This window comes from Heterodontus francisci, chromosome 30 (genome assembly GCF_036365525.1).
Source record: "Heterodontus francisci isolate sHetFra1 chromosome 30, sHetFra1.hap1, whole genome shotgun sequence".
Classification (NCBI taxonomy): domain Eukaryota; kingdom Metazoa; phylum Chordata; class Chondrichthyes; order Heterodontiformes; family Heterodontidae; genus Heterodontus; species Heterodontus francisci.
In genome coordinates, this window is record NC_090400.1 from 3,726,124 (window position 1) to 3,747,849 (window position 21,726).

The 21,726-nt window shown below is 44.6% G+C and overlaps 1 protein-coding gene across 2 annotated transcripts in view; it reads left to right on the top strand.

Moving 5' to 3' along the window:
• LOC137346547 (protein CASP-like) overlaps positions 1 to 21,726 on the top strand; it is a 734,295-nt gene that overhangs the window by 646,546 nt on the left and 66,023 nt on the right. For both annotated transcript variants that reach the window (XM_068010032.1, XM_068010031.1), the window contains one exon: positions 10,391 to 10,527. In XM_068010032.1, the coding sequence (XP_067866133.1) occupies positions 10,391 to 10,527 (137 nt within the window). The remainder of the gene's footprint in view (positions 1 to 10,390; positions 10,528 to 21,726) is intronic.

The following is a 21,726-nucleotide window of genomic DNA, read 5'->3' on the forward strand; positions in this document are numbered from 1 at the left end:
ATGCATAAGCCTTTGAAACAAACATTTACTTTGTGATGTTACAGAGAAGTTACATGGTCATGTGATATTTCTGCTAAAGTAACAACATTTTTTGAAATCCTTTATTTATCTCAATGAATATTCTTCTTTTCCTTTTCTAGGTAATAACAACATACTCTGAGAAGTATGAGCCTTGCATGTAACGTTTTTAGTTTAGCCCTTACTGCACTGCTGTCCAAGCCTACAAACTCAGACTCGATTTGTTTCATGTTACGGATGATATTTGTATCTCCACTAACCTGGAGCAGATGTTCTCTCCACACAGAAATGGCAGGCGATTCACATTGGCTGTTTCGCACAGCCTGATGGAGGTCTTCTGTTCAACAGCCCAGACCAGTGGGCCTTCTTATTTCTAGTTATAATCCAGGTAAGTAAATCCAACCTGCTCACACCTTTAATGTTGATTCTCAGTAGCTGGAATTTAGTTAACTAGTGGTTGAATTGGAATCCGTTTTGTCCTTTGGTCTCAATCAGCTGAGTTGACCCTAATCTTTGGAACTCTCCCTAAATCTCCCACCTCAATACCTCTCGTCCCACCTTCAAAAGCTTTCTCAAAACTGTGAGGGGTTAAGTATCTCTACTTTATTCCAATTTGGAGATGAATAAGACTGAACCCAAAACATCTTTGATGTATCTACCATAAAATCCAGTGTATGGATCCCACCTCTGTTCTTTTTAATTTAAAATTACCTTGAGGTGTAGGTTAAAGCAAAATCTACATGAGACTTATATGTTGGATTTTATAATATATAGTACATATTTTGAATCCTATATTTACATTCGAACATACGAATTAGGAGCAGGAGTAGGCCACTCGGCCCTTTGAGCCTGCTGCGCCATTCAATAAGTTCATAGCTGAACTGATTACTCCACATTTTCACCTACCCCCAATAACCTTCCCCCCCCCCCCTTGCTTATCAAGAATCTACCTACCTCTGCCTTAAAAATATTCAAAGACTCTGCTTCCACTGCCTTTTAAGGAAGAGAATTCCAAAGACTCACGACCATCTGAGAGAAAACATTTCTCCTCATCTCTGTTGTAAATGGGTGACCCCTTATTTTTAAACAGTGACCCCTAGTTCTAGATTCTCCCACAAGGGGAAACATCCTTTCCACATCCACCCTGTCAAGATCCCTCAGGATCTTGTTTCAATCAAGTTGCCTCTTACTCTTCTAAATTCCAGTGGATATAAGCCTAGCCTGTCCAATCTTTCCTCGAAAGACAGCCCGCCCATTCCAGGTGTTAGTCTAATAAACTTTCTCTGTACAGCCTCTAATGCATTTGCATCCTTCATTAAATAAGGAGACCAGTACTATACACAGTATTCCAGATGTGGTCTCACCAATGCCCTGTATAGCCAAAGCATAAACTCCGTACTTTTGTATTCAATTCCCCTCGCAATAAACGATAACATTCTATTATTTATGCACTCAATCCTTTGAGTCTTAAACATCATTAGCACATTGAAGCCTATAATCCTCCAGTAGAATTTACTGTTTGCAGTTGCATTTGTAGATTTGTGTTTAGTCTTGTCCTGTCTGATTTAATGTCCTTCACCTGTGGAGGGAGGGTAGGTTTTGCTGTTTATTCGTGTTTCAAATCCAGATCTACTCTGTGCCAGAAATACCTCAGAATAAAAATCCAGCTCCCCAGGAAACTCCTGTGAAATGATCAAACCACCAGCTTCAAGTGTTGTGACTGCACAGCAAAATAATTGTAATCAATGACACAGTCATCAAATGAGATTTAAAATTATACTTTGTGTCTGTTTAACTTCTGATGGTTCCATTTAATTATAAGTCTAGCATTCAATCGTGTCTGAATATGCTCTTGAATATTGTCGAACTGTTTGATTCTGAGAGTCAAAATTCTCTTTTTCACAATGCAGCTTCCAAAAATTGAGGTTACAGTACTCTGTACCATACATCCTTTATATTCATGTCTCTCATAATGCAGTTACCCCGTATCCCTGGAGACCAAGAATGGATGTACCCCTTACATAGTCTGAGGTCTGCTATTCCAGCACACAAACCTATTGTATAGCAGTGATAGGTAGGAGCATTTTATTACTTTTATTTGGAATCTAGTGTTGCACATTGCATTAAGTCGAACACAGTGTGGCAGCCACTTATGAACTACCTTGTGGACATTAGGAATGCAGCCTTTTGCAGTGGATAGAAAGTAGCATTAAACCAGTCATTCAGGCAGTAATGTACCCTAAGTTCTCATGTAATGGTCTTCACACAGCCAGGGGTGGGGGAGCTTGTGAACTTCACTAACATTCTAGTTTTAATTAACAATAGCATACAAGAAGTTCTAGTGCCATTTAAACAGCTGCTTTTCTGCATTAGTGATATAGCAGTACTGCTCCTTTCAAATCCAGTTGCTAACAGACATTAAGGAGAAATAGAAGGAACTTGCATTCACGTAGCACCTTCACAACGTCAGGACATCCTAAAGCATTTCACAGCCAAGTACTTTTAAAGTGTAACAACGTAGGGAGAACAAACATTTATTATACAGATTTACCCATTATCTAATGTTTATATACTATGAACAGTATTTGGAATGCTGGAACGAGAAATCTGTGTATTTATCAGTCCATATATTAACAGTGTGCTACGGTAGGTCATACTGTAGAGTCTCTTTTGTTCATTGTTTCTGTCCCTCAAACTCATTCGGTTTCCCAGTGAGAAGAGTGGCCAGGTGCCTTGCTCATAGACACCCACTTCATTACCCTTCAGATGTCACTGGTGAGGTACAAGGCATTTTGGTTCCAAATTGTCTTCCCAAATGTCTCACCTGATAACTTAACCATGTTTGAGTCTATGTTCCATGACTCCATGCTGTGTAATGTGTTTCTGCATTGACTTGCTTCACTGCAGGCTTTCTGCTTGTCAGAGTAAAGGCATAAATAGAGAATAGAACATTTTTCTATTATACATGTGGGACATCATTAAGTGGTTCAAGTTCATGTATGACACCAATCGAAAGCTTAGCTCCTCCCCCTGTTAGGTTATTCTCACTTGCGGACAGAGTTTTGGAGGGGAAACCCGGAAGTCCTGGTTTCCTTGCAAGAGGTGGAGTTTTAATTCCTGTGTGTGCATCTTTTGTCGTTTACAGGTTCCCCTACCTGGAACTCAGCCTGATTGACAGGATTGGCTTCCGGTCAGGTGGGGAGGACTCCGGATCAGGCCACAGGAGCAGTTAGGTCTGATCCATAATGCCAGGGGTCTTTTTATGGGGAGGGTGGCGGGGGGGAGCATTCCTGCTCCTGGCCCACAAGCAATGCTATAAAGGCACTTAACTTACCCGCAAAGCTGTCCTCCCTGCAGTTTAGCTGCCGGGTTCCCTGGCAGTTCAAAGTTGAACTTGCAAAACAATCTAAATCAGAGGCTGACAACCTCATTAAAATAATTAAATTGCCAACCCACCTCCTAGGCAGGGTTGGCTGCCCTCTTGTCCCGCCTCAAGTAAACCCCAAAGTGGGTGGGTTGAGGTCGGGTTTCAGGTTTTTAAAATTTGAAGATCTAACCCGACCTGCTTATTTTTGAGTGCTGAAATTCCTGTCAAATGTTTGTAAACAGCAGGTTTTTATTTGCTGAAATCAAATTGTCTTAGGGCAACATTGTTCCATTATTCTGCCACTGGGCCTTTTACTCGAACAATTTAGCAGCTCAGTGAGTAATGAAACAGTTTTGTAACTCTGTTAATGACAGTTCAGAGACTGGATTTCCATAGCTCTGTAGATTGTAGACTGTACCCACAGAATTCACCCAGTGGTCCTGTCTAGTCACACTGAGCAGTACATGGCAAAGCCAGTAGACCAGCATTCAAACTCCCTTTCTGGGCAGGCGAAGGTTGAGAGGTAGCTCCTGCTAGTTAAATTTCTAGTTGCCAGAGTGTAACCATTCCAAAGTTTCCAGTGTTGATGTCAGGCCGAGGGGCAAGAGAATTTTATTTGCAGTGATAACTGTTAAGGATTACATGTGAATGAATTGTAAGCAACAGAACCTAAACCAGAGTAAGACCACAGTGTAACATTTGCCCTTGGTTTGGTCCACTTTCTATGTGAGGCACTTCAAACAATTGCCAGAACGACGTAGGGGAGCTATGGTCATCTCTAAAGAGCAACAAACCCCAGAGCTCAGGACATTACTTCCATCTCTCTCTACCCGTTTTTTTCTGTCTTCTGTATTTAGGCAGAGTGTCTAATAATGGGTGTGAGATATCATTTGACAGTCCACCAACTGTTTTTCGTACTGTGACTGCAAGGAAAGTACAGTAGGAACAGAAAATATCAGTCACTGTTGCAAAGTTATGAACCTAAAGCAAGTGGGGGAAAAAATCCCTTCTCTCGTTTGAGAGTTAAGTTTGTTGAGATGAATCTGTAGGGCATTCAATTACTTGATGATAAAGTGGAAATGTTACACACATCAGAATAATCATGCATTAGATCTGACAATCCTGATTCTATTGCAGCTAGTCTTGCTGGCACTATTCATTGCATTACATTCTGACTTTGCCTCATTTTCTTTGTCAGTGCAGTTAGAATCTGAGTTTTACAGCACAGAAGGAGGCCACTCGGCTCATCATGCCTATAACAGTTCTTTGAAAGAGCTATGCAATTAATCTCACTTCCTGCCCTTTCCTCATAGCTCTGCCAGTTTTTCCTATTCATCTGCTTCCACCATTCCTTTCAGACAGTGCATTCCAGATCAAAGCAACTTGCAAAAGTTCTCCTCATCTTATCTCATCTCTGATTCTTCTGTCAATTACTTTAAATCTGTCCTCTGGTTACCAACCCAACTACCAGTGTAAATAGTTTAGGCTTGTCTATCAAAACAGCTCATAATTTTGAACACCTTTTTTACATGTTTCACATTGCTCCCCTGCCTGATCTCTCCTCTTTCTGGGCTACTCTTTATTCTAATGCTGTTGGTCTTTCCCAGTCCTGTATGCACCTTGTTTCTTTTCTCTGAAGTTTCATCTTGGTTCCCTTTCCACTGCCAAATTAGTTTAAACCCTGCCCCACAACACTATATAACATTCCTGTGAGAACATTGGTCTTAGCTCTGTTCAGGTGCAGCACATCGACCTTGAACAGGTCCCTCCTGCCCCTGAAGTGGTCCCAGTTATTTTTCCAATTGAAATTGAAATTCTGCTAAGCAAGGGATAAGTATAGGACAAAAACTCAGCTGCTGAAACCCTTATCCATGTTTTTGTTACATTTAGACTTGGCTATTCCAATGCACTCCTGGACAGTCTCCCACTTTGTACCCTCCCTAAACTTGAGGTTGTCCAGTGCTTGCTGACCTACCCTGGCTCCTGGTTGAGCAATGCCTTGATTTTAAAATTCTCATCCTTATTTTCAAATTCCTCCGTGTCCTTGCCCGTCTCTTCGCCTCCTTTAAGGTGCTCCTTAAAACCTACCTCTGACCAAGCTTTTGGTCTCTGTCTTAATATCGCCTCCTGTGGCTCGGTGTCAAATTTTGTTTGCTAGCTCTCCTGTGAAGTGCCTTGGAATGTTTTTCCACATTAAAGGCACTATGTATATGCAAGCTGTTGATGACTCTGAACTACAGGGCCATAATTTTGTTCAAACATTTTGATGATGCTATATTCCACAAGAGGAGTTTATCAAAGCCTCCTGAATTAGGAAGTGATTTACTGCTTTACATTCACCAGCAGACTTTGCTATTCTTGTTAAAATACTAGTTTTTTTGGGGGGAATATCTAGACTTGGAGAAGCCTACTACTTATCACATATCAAACATCCACTGACAGCGAAGCTCAGCATGTCCCCTTCGTTTAGTTTAATCCTCTGGTAAATCTCAATTCTAAATAGAATTAATGCATTAAGCACTTTGTCATTTATCATGTCACGTCCTTTCATTGATGGTATAACCATAAACGTATTGCAGTGACATAACATCAATAACAATAACTTTATGAAACATGAAAGCTGTCTTTCCTCGAACAAGGGAATAGTGATCACATTCAGGGGATCACAACAGTTATTTTGACTCGCAAATAAAAGGCTCATCTTATTGTATTTGCAATTTAGGCCTAAAAACTCAGTTGAAATCCACATGTAGCTGGCGGAGGATTGATGATGCAGAAGATTTTTAGATTGGTGTGACCTTCCTTCTGCCATGTTTTCCTTCACTGCTGCTTGTCTTTGTATCAGTTAATATTTGAAAACAATTGTTTTGTATCTTGGCCTGCCTCAATACACACCTAACAGGCAACTTGAAGTGTATTCTGCGGAAATATAGCATTGTGTTCACAATGTGGCATTGAAGATTGAACCATTGATTTCCTGCATTTACCTGATAACAGCTGAATGTGGAATTTAGGTATTGCTGCAATTACAGTGAGAGTAACTCATGGCTGTTAGTTGCTTACTGATGAAATCCAGCAGTATAGAAAATTGCAGCCTCGTAATCATGATCAGAACCTTTGAGATGTAGATGTTTTTCAATAAAGAGAATCAGTGATTTGTGTTGCTGAAATGTTCCTTAATTGTGGCTATTTCTAAAAGGCTGAGAAATCACAATGCCTGTAATGAGCCAGGAGAATGTTGGATGCAAGTACTGATATTTAAAACACTAGCTGCACATTTGCCATGAAACGGATCTAGGGATAGGTGTTAACTCCTGATTCTGCAGATTTAAATGGGTTGTCATGTTTTCCGTTAATTAATCATCCTTGTCCCACTTTTTGAAACAAATTCAGACCAGTTCTAATTGGTGCCCATGATGAGGCGCATTGCATCAGTAGGTGATCTCAACCAATTTTTATAACCCCCTTGTTCAATGGTGTTGAACTCATCAGATGCATTTAACTTGTAGGGAAGCGTAACCCTTTTACTTTACCTCATGTTTTGCTCTGTGACTGTTTTATTCTAAGTTGCAGTGGTGTTTAGTAAAATTGTAGGAATACTATTACTTTTTTATATTTGATGTCTTACTCTTTCATTGTTTTATTCTGCAGTGGATCAAAAGCAAGAAATGATGCTTCTTAGAAAGGCGGTTGGTGCTTCCCACAGCGCATCTGCTGCTGCCCACTGACAAGACCCTCACTCTGCTTTACCTTCAATTTCGAGTCTGCATTTACACTTTTAATGTTATTTTCTTCAGCTAGTTTGAGTCTTATTTAGAAGAGTGACGTATAAAGACCTACACCCTCATATACTTATATTATTAAAGTCATAAATAAAAAGGTTTGTGCTGCCAATCATGAACTGGAGCTTTTATTGCTGAAAGTGGGCCAAAGCTCCTTAATCCTATTTAGAAAATGTGATATCTGCCTTGAATTTCAGGATTGTAATTTCAGGTAATCAGCTGCAGAAATAACAAGTGAAAGTATAAATGATAAAATGTCTTCTCATGATTAAAAATGGGTAAATATATATAAGGTTAGCCATGAGCAAAATATGCCATGGGAAGGTATTCCGACAGGGTCTGCTGTGAGTGTTCTATTACCCAGTCTGTATACCATGTTTAAGGAGTTTCTGAATTATTATATTTTATAGCACGTTAAGTGTATAGAAAATTATTGTTGACTCAAATAACTGTTATATTAATCATGGAAGTGACTGTATCCCTTTTTGTCGACTGAGGTGAGATTGATTTTTCTTTTCATAACCCTGAATCTGTGCGATATTAATTTAATGGTTCCCCATCTTTTCCAAATTTAGTTCCTTGGGTGATTTAAATTTTTGCCAAGTTTTAATATTTCACAATTTGAAGAATCATTTCATTGTATTTTCCTCATTCTTTGCATTGAATCAGTGAAGAAAACCGTGATTTGGAAATGTCAGTTTGCTTTTTAATCTAGCCAATGAAAGGAAGAATTCAACAAGGTGACTGCAAATCGCACAGAACAGTTATATGGATTTAAAATCGTATTATTTGATCTGTCAGATATTAGTATTGGGAAAAGCAAGCGTCACATTACTGCAGTCTAGGTCTGGAAAATTCTGTTATGAATTATTAATTATTTCCACTAAAAGAAGTGCACATTTTTGGTTGGTCTGCCCAGATGTTAATACATAATTAATAATTCAAGACAAAGGCAAGGAACACAGCAATTACTGAACAACCTGGCTGACGAAAGAAACTCTAAAATTGACTGTCTTTTTTAACTTTTTGAGTACGTAATGGCCTTTGTAAGAACATCAAGTAAGGAAACTGAGTTGTGACTGTCACAAGGTAGAATGTGGACACTTGCTCACATACTGTTGGCTGCAGTAGCTGAATTGGTGTATAAATGGTGCACTGGTTCTCCTATTTGCACTTTATTTAACCAACATAAACACAGCAGTGTTTTCAATCTTTCATTGTTACCTTATTTCCTTACTGAAATAAAAGGGATACAGTTTCCAGTTCAATACAAATCTCATTGTAAAGAGGACATGCTTAATGATCCCTGTTATAAAACATTTAGAAATGCACAGCAGGTCAGTCAGCATCTAAGAGGAAAGAAAGGTCAATTCAGAAATCTCAAGCAGGAAGAGAGACCACAGGTCCATTTACTCCACCTTCCTGTTGATCTGATCATGTGTTTCTCCTAACCTGAAAGAAATGTAAGCTACTTTCCTCTACAATTTGTTCCAGTAGCCATCCAACCTGTCAATAAAGTATGTTTTGTTGATTACTACCTAAGTCTTTGTCTTCTCGCCTTTAATTCATCCACCTAGTCTGCCATCTTTTGCCACTACAGACAGATCTGACTGATTTACATCACTGAACCTTATTATTGTCCCCTCAACCTTCTCCCAAATCTTTGAATGTGTTTTATTCTCCAGCCCTCTCGCCATCATAGTAACTCTTCACTGTTCTTTTTCCAGCTCAATTCCGTCCTTTCTGTAGTGTGAGTTCCAAAACTATGCACACCACTCCAAATGGGCCTGACCAACACTATCATAGAATCATACAGCACAGGAGGCCATTCAGCCTGTTGTGCCTGTGCTGCCTCTTTGAAAGAGCAGTTGTACTGAGACCCACATCCCCACTTTTGGGCCATATCCCTGTAAGATCCTCGTCCTCAAGTAATTACGGAATCAGCTTCCACCACTTTTTCAGGTAGAGCTTTCCACATTCTCTGATCTGTGCTGCATTCCTCCTCTTATGTAATCCAATATTCCATTAGTTTTTTTGACTGCTGTTGGACCCAAGATCCTGTTCCTGATATGTCTCTCAGTAATTTCCCATTAATTATGTAATCTCTTGACCATTCCTTGCATATTAAATCCATTTTCCAATAGACTGTCCACATCTCAAACAGTCTTGATGCTCTTGTGGTGCATTTCCATTTTTCACCAGATTAACAATTTCTCCTATTTTAGTGCCATTTGCAAAGTTTGGATGAGATTGTTGATGAGTAATAATGCCAACACCATGTCATGCATGTCATGCCTCCCAATACCCACTTCCCATTCACACACACCCTGTCTCCTGTCAGACCATTTTCAGTCCATCTTAGCACATTGAATAAAGCCAATAACATGTCTGCTGATTTGATGACTTAGTTTTGTACCTTATCAAAAGCTGTACTCAAATCCAAGTTTATCACATCATCTTTTCCTTATTGGCATCTTTTGTCATTTTATCAAAATACCCTATTCTTTGGCATGACCTCCTGTTTGTAATTCCATGTTTGCTCTTTACAATTAGTTTAAATCTCTCCAAGTGGTCCACTTCCTCACCTTTATGATTGATTCAAAGATTGTTCCTGGTACTGCTGTCAGACTAACTGGTCTGTAGTTAACGGATCCCTGCATTTTCCATTTTTTTTAGTTAAGAATTCTCCAATCGTTTGTTGTAGTCCCATTTTCTGTCTCTGCCACTGGTACTCCTAGCACATCCAAGAGGTCTTTATGAATCCCATCTGGCCCAGGTGTTATATTTACTTGGATCTTATTTAATTATCCAGTTACTGGTACAGTTGTTCCATCCCTCACTCTGCCTTTGTATCTGCTCCAAGCTACTATTATCACTATACATTTTGAACTAAAGAACTCCTTTAACTTTCCCGCTGTATTGACATGTAATCTAACCCTTGTTTCTGTCGCCAGGGGCCCTTTATTCTTGCATGATTTTCTTTTTCTTCCTGATGTTTATTTCCTCATCAGTTGTAATTTCTTCTGCTTGCTTTGTTGTTAATGTTTTTTCCCCACTTTCAAGACTTTCCTTACACTGATCATTTCACTTTGTGAAACTTCCATACTGTTCTCTTTAAGCTGCTGACTGACCTGCTAATAGATTTTGAGAATGTTGTGAAGCTTCTTTCAGATTTCCAGCACGATTTGTACTAATGATTTGTGTTGCTGATGTGTTACTACAGCTCACTGTGCTGAGTTGCAGATGCAGTTCACTGAGGCCATGAAGACCACAGCAGGACAGAAGGAGCTGATCATAAAGCTGGAACAGGACCTCAGCACCATCCAATCAATGTCCTCCCTTCAACGCCCTGACGCTGAGGTACAAAACCCTTTTTCCATGTGTGCAGACAATTCATGTGATGGCATCCAGGGGTACTGATGACACCATGGTCCACAAGTGCCAGGCTATGACCATCTCCAACAAGAGAGAATCTAATCATCTCCCCTTGACATTCAAATGCATTCTCATCGCTTACATCCCCTGGCCCCCCACCCTGACCACCCACCATCAACATCCTGGGGGTTACTACTGACCAGAAACTTAACATAAATACTGTGGCTACTTTAGGTCAGAGGCTGGGAATTCTCCACCGGGTAATTCACCTCCTGACTCTCCACTATCTACAAAGCACAAGTCAAGAGTGTAATGGAACACTCGCCACTTTTCCTCCACTTAAATAATTGGAAAGACTGAAGCCATTGTTTTCGGTCCCTGCTTCAAACTCTGATCCCTAGCTACCGACTCCATCTCTCTCCCTGGCAACAGTCTGAGATTAAGCCAGTCTGTTCGCAACCTTGGTGTCACATATGACCCCGTTATGAGCTTCCAACTTCATATTTGCGCCATCAATAAGCCCACCTATTTCCACCTCCGTAATATCGTCCGACTGTGTCCCTATTTCAACTTAGAAAGTTGAAGTCATCCAAAACTCTGCTGCCTGTATCTTAACTCACACTGAGGGCTGAATTTTGCAGACCCCCCCCCCCTGATTGTCGGGGGCCGCAGCGAGGGGGGCCAGAAAATGCTTCCGAGAGGGGGCTGCCATGCACCCCGACACTGGGAAGGACCAGCCCAATATTGCTGGCGGTGGTCCCCCCGCCCCGCCACTCAGCAACGGGAGCCCAATATAAATATGCAAAGAGATACTTACCTTGCTGCATTATGCATCCCTCTGCAAGTTCTCATACACCTTCGAATATTCAGCTAAATGGGCGTCTCTTATGTGCCTTCCCGTTCCCGAATGATGAAAGCTGGCGGAACAGAGGCTGAAGTGCTCGGAGCCTGTAAAAGTTAGTGTTGCGAGACGGACCTCAACTCTACATTCGTGTGTACAGAAGTGGCAGGGGATGGTATTAATGGGGTCTCAACTCTGCAGCCATGTAGGGAGGTGGGAGGGGATGATATTACCGGGGGCACAACTCTGCATTCGTTTAGGGAGGTGGGAGGGGGATGGTATTAGAGGGGGCGCAACACTGCATTCGTGTACAGAGGCACCGCATACCCTCCCTCCGTAAAGGGGGTCACACTGCACCCTTGAATGTTTGTGGGAGTGAAAGAGCAATAGCACTCCAGGAATCCTTTGTGTCGGGTGGGGGGGGGTCACAAATGGTCGGGGGTTAAAGGTAGTGCGGCTGGTGGGCTAGTCCATGCAACTGCAACAATCTGAATGTGGTCATGCTGCCCCACTCTTAATGGAAGCTAAGATGGGCAATACCATGCCACACCATATAGTTGATGTATGAAAGTACCTGATGTACCAATCAACATCATTCTTTGCCCAGTTAGGTGCCTTTGAAGTACTGAAGGAACAGAGTTTAACTGCAACATTGATAGGGGGATGGATACGCTCTGTATTCATTGATCCGCTTGCCGTGAGGAGCCATATCCGCTGGAGGCAGAACCAAGAGGCTGGTGCATCCAACTTGGAAGCCTCCAGTCGTGAGCAGCAACTGCCCCCAAGGCAAATTCACCACTACGGATCACCGCACATCTACAGGTCCCACATGACGTACCTGCAGATGTCTGAGTGCCAGTCTCAGAGGCGACTGCGGATGTCGAGAGAGACGGTGACACATCTCTGCGCCCTGCTCAACGTTGATCTGCAGCTGATGGGCTTCAGTGGACATCCTATGCCTGTGTCCCTCAAAGTGACAGTGGCTCTTAACCTCTGCACCTCTGCATCATTTCATGGACCCATCAACAACCTATGTGGGGTCACACAGTCAGCAGTGCACTGCTGCATCAGCGCACTGCTGCATCAGCGAGATCACCGATGCCCTGTACCAGAGGGTCGGTGACTATGTCCACCTCAGAACGGACCCTGAGAGTAAGGACCAGAGGGCCAGCAGATTTGGCTCCATCGCAGGATTTCCACAGGTGCAATGTGGCCATCAAGGCTCCTGCCGGGTGACCAACTGCATACCTCAACCGAAAGGGTTTCCACTCACTCAACAAAAGCGCTTTATGCAAGTCTGTGCCCGCTTTGCAGGCAGCTGCCATGACTCCTTCATCCTCCCCCAGTCCCAGGTGCCTTTGCTGTTCCCTGAACTGGCTCATATCAAGGGATGGCTTCTTGGAAACGAGGGCTACCCCTTGCAGGCACGGCTCCTGACAGCGGTGAGCAACCCCACTGATGCAGAGGGGAGATACAATGCCTGCCATGGCGTGACAAGAGCCACCATTGAGCAGGTGATCGGCATGTTGAAGGTACACTTCCACTGCCTGGATAGATCGGGTGGGGCCCTGCAGTATGCACTAGAAAGGGTAGCTCGTATCATAGCTGTTTGCTGTGCTCTGCACAGCTTTGCACTCAATAGGGGGGGGAGGCCTTGCAGAATGAGGAGAGATATGAGCAGGACTCCTCGAATGATAAGGCTTGCAGCAGGAAATGTGCATGGGAAGACAGAGTGCATCCAGGCCGCACATGCAGGGTGAGCAGCGAGCAAGGGATGCATGATAACGTCTTATTGATCAAAGCTTCTCCAGACCCTGAAGTCCACCATGTGCTCTACACACCACATACCACCCTCATTCACCTGTTGTGCAGCAGTCCGCATCTGCGACATCTTTGTCTCCACCATTACTGGCAGCAGCAGACTGAGCCATTGTCCATGTTAGTGCATCTGTGGAGTGGCACATGAGTAATACTGTCATGGCAATGATGTTATTCCATTCATTGGCAGTTCTGACAGGCCAGTGATGTAATGGGAGGAGACACGATCGGTACATTCTGGCACATGTCATTCACACAGTAAAAACAATGAAAAACATTTAGTGAGTTTACATTATTTTGCAGTGTCACCTGTGCAGATCCGTTTGTGTCAGGATGTTTTTTTAAGACGTTTGCAGGTGCTCCTTCGCAGTGCCACTTCTGCCCTAGCAGCCTGACTGGAGGAAGGCTGCTGGTCAGAATGCCCTTTGGCTGTGGATGACTTTGGCGGTCGTCTTCTGTGTGCACGAGGCCTGGAGGGCCCCAGGTGGCTGGGGGAATCCTCCTCAGCTGTCGCGGCTGCTGGAGCTTGACTCACAGGCAGAGGGGCCAGTGTCCACACTGGAATCGCCTTGAGGAGGGAACCCCAGATATGGCGCACAGGCTCGCATCCTCCCTCTCAAGGCTCGTATGAACCTCACTGCTCTCCCGGGAAGTACCAGGGGCAGGGACAGTCTCCATGCCCCGGTCCCTTACTCGCCTTGCCACTGCTGCGTGCATTTCATGGCTGAGGTGAGAGATTGCAAGTCAGTGTGAATTACTGGAATCGGGCCGCAGTCCTCTCCATGGATGAAGCCATGTGCTCAATTGTCTGGGACATGGCAGCTGTTATGGCCTGGATGGACTCCCACATCGTCCGCTCAAGGCTAAGCGTAGCCTGTGGCATCTCCGCCAGATGTTGCCATGATTGTTGCTGCAGCTCCAGCATGCCCTGTGCTGTCGACAACAGAGGGTCATCATCAGCCTGGTGCTCAGCATGGGCCTGGATGCCCACAGCCCTCTGACTGTCAGGGGCCTCGGCTATCTCAGCCTCAATCAGCTCCTCGGGGGCGTGTGCAGTGCTCTCACCAGCTCGTGACCCTCACTCTAATGTCAACGGATTCCCACCGAGGTGAGTGTATCTGTGTTGGTGGAAGGTGCGGGAGTGTCATGGGACTCTGCGTCCTCTGAGGATGTCTCTTCCTCCAAGGTGCGGGAGGAATCCATGGCCTGCAGGTCGGATCTGGAGTGTCGACCTGCAAGATACAATGTGACGAACACACCATCAGCCTTTATGTTGCACCTGTAATGATTATGACAGCAGTGTCTCCAACAATAAGATTTTCCAAGTAATCATTGTGTATATCAAATGGCTGTCTGTTCAGCCAGGACCCTGAGCTCCACTTCCACAACGGAACGTTCCACATGGATGGCTGATATTTCCATGGCCGCCTCCTCAGCCTGCGTAAGCGGATGTACGTTTGGAACACCTCCACCAGTCCTAGTTGCCTCACGCGTATTGTGGGCCCTCTAAACCTGGAGGAACAAGGAGGCAGATATTGAACTTTGCTAAGCATCAACATGACACATATCACAACAGGGGTGCTGGACCCAAAGGTGGGGGAAGCTCAGTCTGTACTACTGAGTGAGCCTGTCATGTAGGTACTATGCTCTGAGCAGCAGTCCAGGGTGAGTTCTTTCCTACATGCAGTCATTCATGTAGCATCATTCCTCCCTGCCCAACTTCCCTGCCTTTGGCATGGTAGTGGTACACATGTGCCTCCCTGTGTGGAGACACCCAGGTTCAACGGAGCCATGCAACAAAGTGCCACTTACCTTTGTGGAGTGCAAGAGATTGTTCACCCTCTTGCAGCACTGGACTCAGTCACAGCGGATGGTCCCATGGCTACTGACCTCCTCTGCTATCTCCACCCAGGCTTGTTTGGTCAGGCGGGAGGATCTCTTCTTACCATCGCTGGGGAAAAGGGCCTCCCACCTTGCCCGTACAGCCTGGAGGAGACGGAACAGAGAGGCATCGCTAAACCGTGGGGCCACCATGGATTGAGCCTCTGCCATCTCAACAAAGTTGCAGGGACCTTGGTCTGAAGAGATTTATGGGCAGATTCTTCAGTATTCAGTTGCAGAAGCACAGTTTAATGCAGAATTGTAATGAATGCAGGGCTGGCTGCCGTTTAAATACGGCGGCAGCACCTGCTGACCTGTCAGCTGACGCCATTCACGGCGGCGCCAAGCCCGCCCCCTCCATGTCATGGGGGGGCGGGGAGGGGGACGGCGCGACCCAGGCATGCTAATGAGCCGCTGTGCTTAATATCACAGCGGCAGGCTGCCATTTTTTTCACCCACCGCCAATTGCAGCGGCAGGACTATAAATTTCAGTCCTGAGCCCCATTCACCTATCACCCCTGTGCTCGCTGACCTACATTGGCTGCTGGTCAAGCAACGCCTTGATTTTAAAATTTTCGCATAAAATGCTGAAAATACTCAGCAGGTCAGGCAGCATCTGTGGAGAGACAAACAGTTAATGTTTGAGGTCAATGACCCTTCATCAGAACTGGGAGAAGTTAGAAATGTAATGAGTTTTAAGTAGGTCAAATGGGGAGGGTGTAAAAGAACAACAGGGAAGGTATGTGTTGAGGCATAAGACAGGAGACTTTAAATGACAAAAGAGTTGGTGGGACAGTGCCAATGAAAGTAATAATGGGACAAGTAGAGAGATAAAATTTGTATCCAGAGGAGGTGTGAATGGCAGAATAAAGAACAGCTGCTGTCCGAAAGCTTGGCCTACTTAAAACCGATTACATTTGTAACTTTTCCCAGTTCTGATGAAGGGTCATCAATCTGAAAATTGGGCTGAATTTTATAAACCTCCCCAACGTCAGCGGTTATTGCTGGGGAGGGCCTGGAAAATCCTTTTGGGAGAGACACGGCACGGGCCTTGACGCCGGGAAGACCTTGCCATATTTTACCGGTGGTGGCAAAGCCTCATGGCAGCCTCCCAACCACACGGCGATGGAGACTTTATTTAAATATGTTAGTTACATTAGAATGAATGAATAATGACTTACCTTGTAGCGACGGCCGTCCCACACCGATATTCCGGCCAGTTGCCAGAGGTCCCACTCCTTCGGATCTCCATTCGGAGATCCGAGGCATAACACTGGTGGGGGGGGGGGGGGGAGGAGTGAATTTTTCAGATCTGAGGGGGTGGAATGGCAAAAACGTACGTGATTGGTGGAGGGGATGCTGGGAAGGGGTTGAAGGGTAAAGTGGAGAAAGTTGGAGGAGGGGGCGCAATCAGAATATAATTTTTTTTTTGGCTATAAAGAGCTATTTAGATATTGATTATTCGTTGGGGCTGTTGTTGGGGGGCATTTAAACTGATAAAGTTTCCACTTTAATTTTTTTCCCACCTGTCACTTTAAACATTTAAATAATCATTTGGTAGTATAGAATTTGAGAATTGCTGAAAATAGTGACATGTTGCCGAAACTTTTCATCTTGCATTCATCAGGACAATACGCAAGAATAACCAATGTAAGGGAAAACAACAACTTATACTGCAGGAGAAGAGAGTGCTGATTGCACCTTGGCAGTTAATCATAAACTAGCACATTCTCCATGGCAACACCTCTACCAATCAGAGTTCATTTGCCAACCAATCAGCACTCTCTTCTCATGCAGTATAAGTTGTTGTTTTCCTTTACATTGGTTATTCTTGCGTATTGCACTGATGAGTGCAAGATGCAAAGCTTCGACAACATGTCTCTATTTTCAGCAATTAAACATTTAAATTAAACTGCAGGGCTTGAAGTCCTTTAAAATGGTGCCAGACGCCTTTGCCGGGGACAAAGCACCCTCCCCCTCTACGTCATCGGAGGTGGGTGTTCCACCCCCTCTATGTTACCTCTGTTTCTCTCTCCACAGATGCTGCCAGACCTGCTGAGTATTTCCAGCATTTTCTGTTTTTATTTCGGATTTCCAGTTTCCGCAATATTTTGCTTTTGTTTTAAAATTCTCCTCCTTGTTTCCAATTCCGACATGCCCTCGCCCCTCCCTATCTCTGTGATCTCCTCCAGCCCCACAACCCTCTGAGATTTTGACGCTCTTCTAGTTTTGGCCTCTTGAGCATCCTCGATTTTAATTGCCACATCATTGCGGCCACATCTTCAGTTGCCTCGGCCCTCACCTCTGGAATTCTCTCCCTACACCTGTCCAGCTCTCTATCTCGCTTTCCTCCTTTAAGACACTCCTTAAACTTGCCTCTTTGACCAAATTTTTGGTCATCTGACCTAATATCTCCTGGCTGTGTCATTGTTTTGTTTTATAATGCTCCGGTTAAAGGCGCAAAAGAATATATGTGATGGTTGTTGTTGCCTGGATGGGTGCAGCTCCAACAACACTCAAGAAGCTCAACACCATCCAGGACAAAGCAGCCCACTTGATTGGCACCCCATCCACCACCTTCAACATTTACTCCCTCCACTGCCGCGCACAGTGGCAGCAGTGTGTATCATATACAAGATCAACTGCAGCAACTCACCAAGTCTCCTTCAACAGCACCTTCCAAACCAACGACCTCTACCACCTAGAAGAACAGGGGCAGCAGGAATATGGGAACACCACCACCTGCAAGTTCTCCTCCTAGTTACAAGCCACCCTGACTTGGAAATATGTTGCCCGCTGCTCCTTCCTTGTGCTGGGTCAAAATCCTGGAATTCCCTTATAACAGCAATGTGGGTGTACCTACACCACACGGACTGCAGCGGCTCAAAAAGGTGACTCACCATCACCACCTCAAGGGAAATCAGGGATGGACAATAAATGCTGGCCTTACCTGCGATGCTCACATGCCATGAACAAATGTTTTTAAAAATCCTCCGCTTTGACTCTGATTGCTATTATGCCAAAATATATCAAACATAGGCTGGAATTTCTTGTGCATACACCAATATGTAAAAACACCATAAAATGAGCTTAAATCCAGTGTCAACGTTTAGAGGCCTACAGATACACACGGATCATATGCCACCTTCGATTCTAAAGCAGCCTTTATCTTGATGTTATGAAAAATTAGTTTGAAGCCATCAAACTGTTGTTTATGCACAGCAAGCATAGCATAACGGCATTTGACAAAATACCACATAATAGAAAAATTAAAGCCTATGGGATTAAAGAGACATTGGCAGCACGGGTACAAAATTAGCTAAGGGACAGAAAGCAGAGAGTAGTGGTGAATGTTAAATTTTTCTGACTGGATGGAAATATACAGTGATGTCACCGGGGGGGGGGGTCAGTATTTGGACCACTGCTATTGCTGATATATTTTAATGACCTGGACATGGGTAGACAGGACATAATTTCAAAGTTTGCAGATGGCATGAAATCCGTGGTGGGTTTGGAGCTGGGAGAGCATATAATCGGGTGGGAGGATGGTGGCGGGACCCCACCACCTTCCCACCTACACCAAAATTAAGTCTGGGGTGGAAAGGCCTGTGAATGGCCTTCCCATCCCGCCGTCAACTCAGACCCTTAACTGAGCGATTAATGCCCAATTAAGGGTCTCATCCCGCAGCTGCCACAATTAGCGGCATGATGAGCGGCCTTGTCGCCGCACAGAAAGCATGGCAGGAAAACCATGCAGGTTGCTTGCTAGCTCTGAGGGTGGTGGGTGTCCCTCGTTAAAAGGCACATAGTGCCTGAGCGAGGGACTTGGCATCAGGAAAGGTGGGGGGGTGCTCGCTGAGTGCTACCCCCCTGCCTTTGCTACTGACCCCCCCTACATCCGCCTCCCCCGCGACCCCCACCCTGCGAGGCCTCTTCTATCCTGACCTTCCTGTGGCCTGTGTCCAGCGGCGCTCCTGGGCCTCAGCTATGTGCTCCATCAGCATCAGCCCCCGCCTCTGCGGTGGTGCTGATCAGTTAAAGAGCTGCCACCAGCTCTCAGAGGATGGGACTTCTGTCACCAGGGTCGTTGATCTCGTGGAAGGCCCGCCACTGTCCACTTAAGTGCCTAATTGTCATTAGATTCGGTGGGCTTCCCACAGAAGAGGCAACACGGGGTTCTCAGCATCGCTTTTTCCGGACGTCGAGTCTCCTGTTACCCGGATAAAATCCTGGCCGTAATGTCATAAGCAATGTGGAGGATAGCAACAAACTTCAGGACGATATAGATTTGTGAAGTGAGCAGACACATGGCAGATGAAATTTGATGCAGAGAAATGGGAAGTGATTCATTTTAATAGGAAGAATGACGAGAGGCAATATAAACTAAATGGCACAATTTTAAAGTGGGTGCTGGAACAGAGAGACCTGTGGGTGTATGTACACAAATGTTTGAAGGTGGCAAGACAAATTGAGAAGGCTTATAAAAAAAGCTAATGGAATACATTTTTTTATTCATTCATGAGATGTGAGCATCACTAACTAGGCCAGCATTTGTTGCCCATTCCTAATTGCCCTTAGGAAGGTGGTGGGAGCTGCTGCAGCCTTCTGAACCGCAGCAATCCATGTGGTGTAGGTATACCCACAGTGCTGTAAGGGAGGGAGTTCCAGGATTTTGACCCCGCAACAGTGAAGGAACAGTGATATATTTCCAAGTTAGGGTGGTGTGTGACTTGGAGGGGAACTTGCAGGTGGTGGTGTTCACATGCTCCTGCCACCCTTGTTCTTCGAGATGGTATAGATTGTGGATTTGGAGGGCGCTGTCGAAGGAGCTTTGGTGAGTTGCCGCACTGTGTGTTGTAGATGGTACACACTGCTGCCACTGTGTGTCATTGATGGAGACAGTGATAGTTTAAGGTGGTGTTTGGAGTGCCAATCAAACAGGCAGCTTTGTCCTGGATGGTATCGAGATTCTTGAATGTTGTTGGAGCTGCACTCATTTATGCAAGTGGTGAGTACTCCATCACACTTATGACTTTTAGATGGCGGGCAGGCTTTGTGGAGTCAGGAGTTGAGTTCCTCGCTGCAGAATTCCAAGCCTCTGACTTGCTCTTGTAGCCACAGTATTTATGTGGTTGGTCAGTGGTGACCCCCAAGATGGTGGGGGATTAGGGATGGTAATGCTGTTGAGTCAAATGGAGGTGGGTAGATTCTCTCTTGTCGTTGCCTGGCACTTGTGTGGCACGCATGTTACTTGCCACTTATCAGCCAAAGCCTGGATGTTATCCAGGCCTTACTACATTACCTGAGGAGTTGCAAATGGAACTGAACATTGTACAATCATCAAAAACGTCCCCTGTCTGACCTCATAATGGTGGGAAGGTCATTAATGAAGTAGCTGAAGATGGTTGGGCCTAGAACACTACCTTGAGGAATTATGCAGTAGTGTCCTGGGACTGAGATGATTGGCCTCCAACAACCACAACCATCTTCCTTTGTTCTAAGCATGACTCCAACAAGTAGAGAATTTTCCTTCTGTTTGCCATTGGCTTCAGTTTTTCTAGAGTTTCTTGATGCCATATCCGGTTAAATGCTGCCTTGGTGTCAACAGCAGTCACTCTCAGCTCACCTTTGGAATTCAGCTCTTTTGCCCATGTTTCTATCAAGACTGTAATGAGGTCTGGAGCTGAATGGGCTTGGCGGAACCCAAACTGAACATCAGTGAACAGGTTATTGGTGAGTATGTGCTGCTTGATAGTACTGTCAACTATACCTTCCATCACTTTGCTGATGATTGAGGTGGTAATTGGCCGGATTGGATTTGTCCTGCACAATTTTCCACATTGTGAGTTAGATGCCAGTGTAGTAGCTGTACTGGAACAGCTTGGCCAGGGGCACGGCTAGTTCTGGAGCACAAGTCGGCACTACAGCCAGGTTGTTGTCGTGGCCCGTAGTCTTCCCTGTATTCCGTGTACTCAGCTGTTTCTTGATATCACATAGAGTGAATCGAATTGGCTGAAGGCTTGACTTAGTAGAGGAATAGAGTACAAATGTAGGGTTGTTATGTTAAACCTTTATAAAACACTGGTTAGGCCTCAGCTGGAGTATTGTGTTCAATTCTGGGCACCGTACTTTAGAAAGGATGTCAAGGCCTTGAAGAGGTGCAAAAGAGATTTACTAGAATGGTACCAAGGATAAGGGACTTGCATAGAGAGATTGGAGGAGTTGGGATTACCCTCTTTAGAACAAAGTAGGTTAACAGGAGATTTGGTAGAGGTGTTCAAAATCATGATGGGTTTTGATGATAACATCCAAAAACAGTGTTAGTTTTCACATGTAGGCTGATGATACCCAGCTCTACCTCACCACCACCTCTCCCGATTCCTCCATTGTTGTTAAATTATCAGTCTGCTTGTTCCACTTCCAGCACTGGATGAGCAGAAATTTCCTCCTATTAAATATTGGAAAGAACAAAGCCATTGTCTTCAGTCCCTACAACAAACTCTATTCCCTAGCTGCCAATTGCATCGTTCTCCCTGGCGATTGTCTGAGGCTGGACGAGACTGTTTGCAACCCCATTGTCATTTTTGATCCTGAGATGAGCTTTTGACTACATTTCCACTTTTTCTATTCTACCCCTGTCTCAG